At 49.3% G+C, this 4,221-nt stretch overlaps 1 protein-coding gene across 1 annotated transcript; it reads left to right on the forward strand.

The window, feature by feature from the left end:
* The first annotated feature begins 235 nt into the window (after nt 1-235).
* LOC136768074 (transforming protein p54/c-ets-1-like) lies at nt 236-3,977 on the forward strand. The gene is made up of 8 exons (XM_066722129.1): nt 236-254; nt 973-1,092; nt 1,325-1,528; nt 1,967-2,056; nt 2,685-2,867; nt 3,051-3,236; nt 3,363-3,481; nt 3,762-3,977. Exons 1-8 carry the CDS (start codon nt 236-238, stop codon nt 3,975-3,977), a joined length of 1,137 nt encoding a protein of 378 aa, XP_066578226.1.
* Nucleotides 3,978-4,221: the final 244 nt, after the last annotated feature.

Genomic DNA, 4,221 nt, shown 5'->3' on the forward strand with positions numbered 1-4,221 from the left:
TGGAGACCCTTGGTTGGGCTGCTAATGGACCTCTAAGCCTCGGCTCTCTCTCAGCAGGGCTCTGCCAGATCCTCGCCGTGTGGCGCAGCGTGCGTGGGCTCTCTCTCTCTCTCTCTCTCTCTCTCTGACTGATAGGTATCCATCCCCCTCCTCTCCTCCCTGATATCAATGCAACCCCCCTTCCTGCCCTCCGCCTCTCATCTCCCTCCTCTCCTTCACTCCCCTGACATTCGCCATGGACTGGAACTCTTACGGTACTGTCTGCAAATCTGTCTGTCTGTCCATCTCTCTCTGTATGTCTCTGTCTGTGTGTCTCTGTGTGTGTGTGTGTGCCTGTCCGTCTGTCTCTGTATGTCTCTGTCTGTCTATGTCTCTGTCTGTCTCTCTGTCTGTCCATCTGCCTCTGTGTGTCTCTGTCTGTCTCCCCGACTGTCTCTGTGTGTCTGTGTGTCTCCCAGTCTTTCTGTCTGTCTGTCTCTCTTTCAAATTCAGTGTTTGTCTGTCAGTCTGTAGGTGTCTATCAGTCTTTGTTAATGTATTTTATGTATGTATATGTGTGTATTATTATTATTAATAGTAATACACATTTTAACAGGTGTATTTATCCAGGGCATCTTGTAGTGGGTTGCTGGCGACTTCAGTATAAAATAATATTAACCACACGGTATAGAGGACACAGTAAAGGTCTCAGAGAGGATTATAGTGGTCTACAGGGGTTAATTCAAAGAGATATGACTTATATGTGTGTGTGTGTGTGTGTGTGTGTGTGTGTGTGTGTGTGTGTGTGTGAGTCGATATGTGTCTGTGTGGTTCCTTGTGTCTGTTGGTCTTTCTCTGTCTGTCTGTGTGTGTCTCTCGTCTTCTGTCTTGTGTGCATGTCTGTGTTACAGTCTGTGTGTTCTTCTGTGGCCGTGTCCTTTGCCGTGACCGTTCAACCAGCCCTAATGCCAGTGTGTTTTACTCGCGGTGCAGATTTCGACTCCCTGGACGTCTCCCTATTGACTCCCAACAGCAAGGACATCCTCAGCCAGGCCCTGCAGGCCACCTTCGCTGGGTTTGCCAAGGAGCAGTCTGGCCTGGGTTTCCCGGCAGGTACGGGGGCAGTGGGGGTCTCAGACTGGCCTGGGTTTCCCCGCAACTAAGGGGGTACTGGGGGTTTCGTTTAGCCCTCAGGCTCAGATGGTAGAGGACATGCTGAGAGGCAAAGACACAGGTGGACAGAGACACAGACGGAGACGGACACAGAGATAGAGACAGACGGACACACACATTAGACCATCTGCCTCACTTTCTCTCTCTCTCTCTCTCTCTCTCTCTCTCTCAGACCCTTCCCTGTGGTCGCAATGGGAGGTGAGCCACTGGCTGGACTGGTGCCAGGCGGAGTTCGGCCTACAGAGCCTGGGCCCCACTTTGAGAGGCCTGAGGGGCAGCGAGCTCCTGGCGCTGGGCAGGGAGGGCTTCCTGACGCTCACCTCCGACTGCACGGCCGGAGAGATCCTGTGGGAGCACCTCGAAACAATGCAGAGAGGTGACGGAAGGCAGGGTGGGGGAGGTGGAGGGTGTAATGATAAGGCTATGGCATATCACGGTGCATGAAAGGGAGCAGGCAGCAACGCGTCAGTGCCAGGGAGGTCAGTTAGAACCCAGATCTGGTCTCAGTCCTGCAGGCCTTCTAGGTAAATCAACGAGAGAGAGAGAGGGAGAGACATTACCAGAGGCTGCAGGAAACTGTGCTGTTCTTCTGCCAGTGTCCACCAGGTGGCAGCACAGCCAGTGGCTACAGAGCATCAGGGTGGTCAGTTCTCAGGGAACGTTAAGGGAGTTAAGTGACTGACACCATGACTGACTGACCGACACCCTGACCAACACCCTGACTGACACACTGACTGATAAACTGACTGACACACTGACTGACACACTGACTTAATTACTGACTCTCTCACTGTCTGTGGTCGGTGTTGTCCAGACTGTGCTGTGGAGTGCACCCCCCCAGGCTTCCACTCGCACCCCCGGCCCGGCGGCCCCCCAGTCCTCTGTGTCCCGGAGCTGCCTACAGGTAAGACATCCACACTGCGCTCATCTGTGTCCGTCTGCTGGGTTAATTTAGATTCTGACTAAATGACTTTTTTTACAGTTTCTAAGTGACTGTTTTTAAAGATTTAGTTGTTTTTAAAACACTCATTGTTTAGGGCTTTTTTGGTTTAGTTTTGTTCTATTTTTTTGTCAAATACATTGTCCGTTTTGGATTTAATTTTAAATGCATTGGACCGTTTTTGTTTGTTTTTTATTTTTACCTTTTTAATTGTTTCTTTATTTTGTCCAGTGCATTTTCAGTTATTATCAATGTATTTGACCTTTTTGTTGGTAGCAGTTTTGCTTTAATCACGTTTGTTTTGTTGTTTTGTGCACTTGTTTATTTGAAGTTAAGTATTTTGTTTTCGTTAAATCACTAAGATTTTAATTTTTTTTAAGTGATTTTAAGAATTGATTTTTATTTTTTTTTAATCATAAGTATTAAAAATTTGAAATGTTTTTATTTGAAAATGTAAAATACTTTAAACAATAAAACAGTATTAATTTAGATTCTGCACAGTCTACAGGAAATGACACCTTGATTTGTGTTTCATTGTCAATCTGTACCGTTCCTGTCTCTCTGTCTGCCTGTCTGTCTGTCTCTTCCATAGTCTCTTCAATACCTGGCAAGGCTGATTACCCAGAACTCCCCAGCTTCCTGCCTGAGTATCCCCAGCTCCTCTCCCTTGACCCCATGACCTCTGGACATGAGGAGTACTTCCAGGTCAAGCAGAAAGCCTTTCCCAGGCCACCAGAACTTACCCCCCCACCCCAGATGCCTTTAGACGGGTCAGGTGAGGATCTTTGTATTCCTTAAATTGAACATCTAGTCGCTTATTAAAATCAAAATACATGTATTTATAATATGGATATATTTATATATAATAATAATAATAATAATAATAATAATAATAATAATAATAATAATAATAACACGGAATGTGGGTCAGAGGTCACAGGTTGTGACCTGCACCAAGCCCCGCCTTCTGACTGGATTGGCCACCTGCAGAAGGAGGAGGAGCCAGAGTCGGGGGAGTGTCATGTGAAGCCCCTCCCCCTATCCCGCCCGCACGGGACGTTCAAGGACTTCGTGGGGGAGAGGCGGGACCTCACGGGGGCCAGCAGAGCCGTGGTGCCGGCAGCCATCTTGGCCGGATATACTGGTAGGACTCAGACAGCTGGGATCGCCAGTTTAATTGACGCGTTTTAGTTTTTACTCCGCTGCTCTGTGGCCCCCAGGTTCAACTTGTCCCTCCTCCTCCTCTCTCTCTCTCTCTCTCTCCCCTCAGGGAGCGGCCCCATACAGCTGTGGCAGTTCCTACTGGAGCTGCTCACTGACCGGTCCTGTCAATCATACATCAGCTGGACTGGGGACGGCTGGGAGTTCAAGCTGAGTGACCCTGACGAGGTAAGCGCACGCAGTGCATGATGGGAAGGGGTAGGACTCACAGACCTAGGTGTGTATCAGGCCATTTCTGTGTCTCTTTGTGTCTCTCTGTGTGTCTGTATCTCTGTATGTCTCTGTGTGTGTCTGTGTGTCTCTTTGTATCTGTGGCTCTATCTCTCTGCCTGTCTGCATCTCTGTGTCGCTCTGTGTCTCTCTGTGCGTCTCTGTCTCTGCGTGTCCCTGTCTCCCTCTCTCTCTGAGCTCTCTCTGCGTGTCTGTCTGTCTGTCCGTCAACCTGCAGGTGGCCCGGCTCTGGGGTCGGCGCAAGAACAAGCCCAAGATGAACTATGAGAAGCTGAGCCGCGGCCTGCGCTACTACTACGACAAGAACATCATACACAAGACGGCCGGCAAGCGCTACGTGTACCGCTTCGTCTGCGACCTGCAGGGGCTGCTGGGATACGAGGCGCGGGAGCTGCACGCCCTGCTGGGGGTCTGTCCCGAGCAGCAGGATTAGGAGCAGAGGAAGACTGGGGTCCCCACAGTGCTGTCTCCAGCCCTATACTATACTATACTACACTATACTATAGTCCACAGAGAGAGGATGAGGCTGAGATGGTGTTTAAAGACAGAAGTAGAAGAGAGAGAGAGAGAGAGAGAGAGAGAGAGAGAGAGAGAGAGAGAGAAAGATTGTTATTTTAGAGTGTTTGTTGTTTTCTAAGGTGTGGGAGGCGACTACTAAGGTACTGGGAATGAGGAAT

This window comes from Amia ocellicauda, chromosome 14 (genome assembly GCF_036373705.1).
Source record: "Amia ocellicauda isolate fAmiCal2 chromosome 14, fAmiCal2.hap1, whole genome shotgun sequence".
NCBI classification, from domain to species: domain Eukaryota; kingdom Metazoa; phylum Chordata; class Actinopteri; order Amiiformes; family Amiidae; genus Amia; species Amia ocellicauda.

What these genes read in the sequence shown, in the direction of transcription:
- LOC136768074 (XM_066722129.1), top strand. An exon ending in CATCTTGGCCGGATATACTG is followed by an intron (nt 3,237 to 3,362) that starts GTAGGACTCAGA and finishes CTCTCCCCTCAG; the next exon opens with GGAGCGGCCCCATACAGCTG. An exon ending in AGCTGAGTGACCCTGACGAG is followed by an intron (nt 3,482 to 3,761) that starts GTAAGCGCACGC and finishes GTCAACCTGCAG; the next exon opens with GTGGCCCGGCTCTGGGGTCG.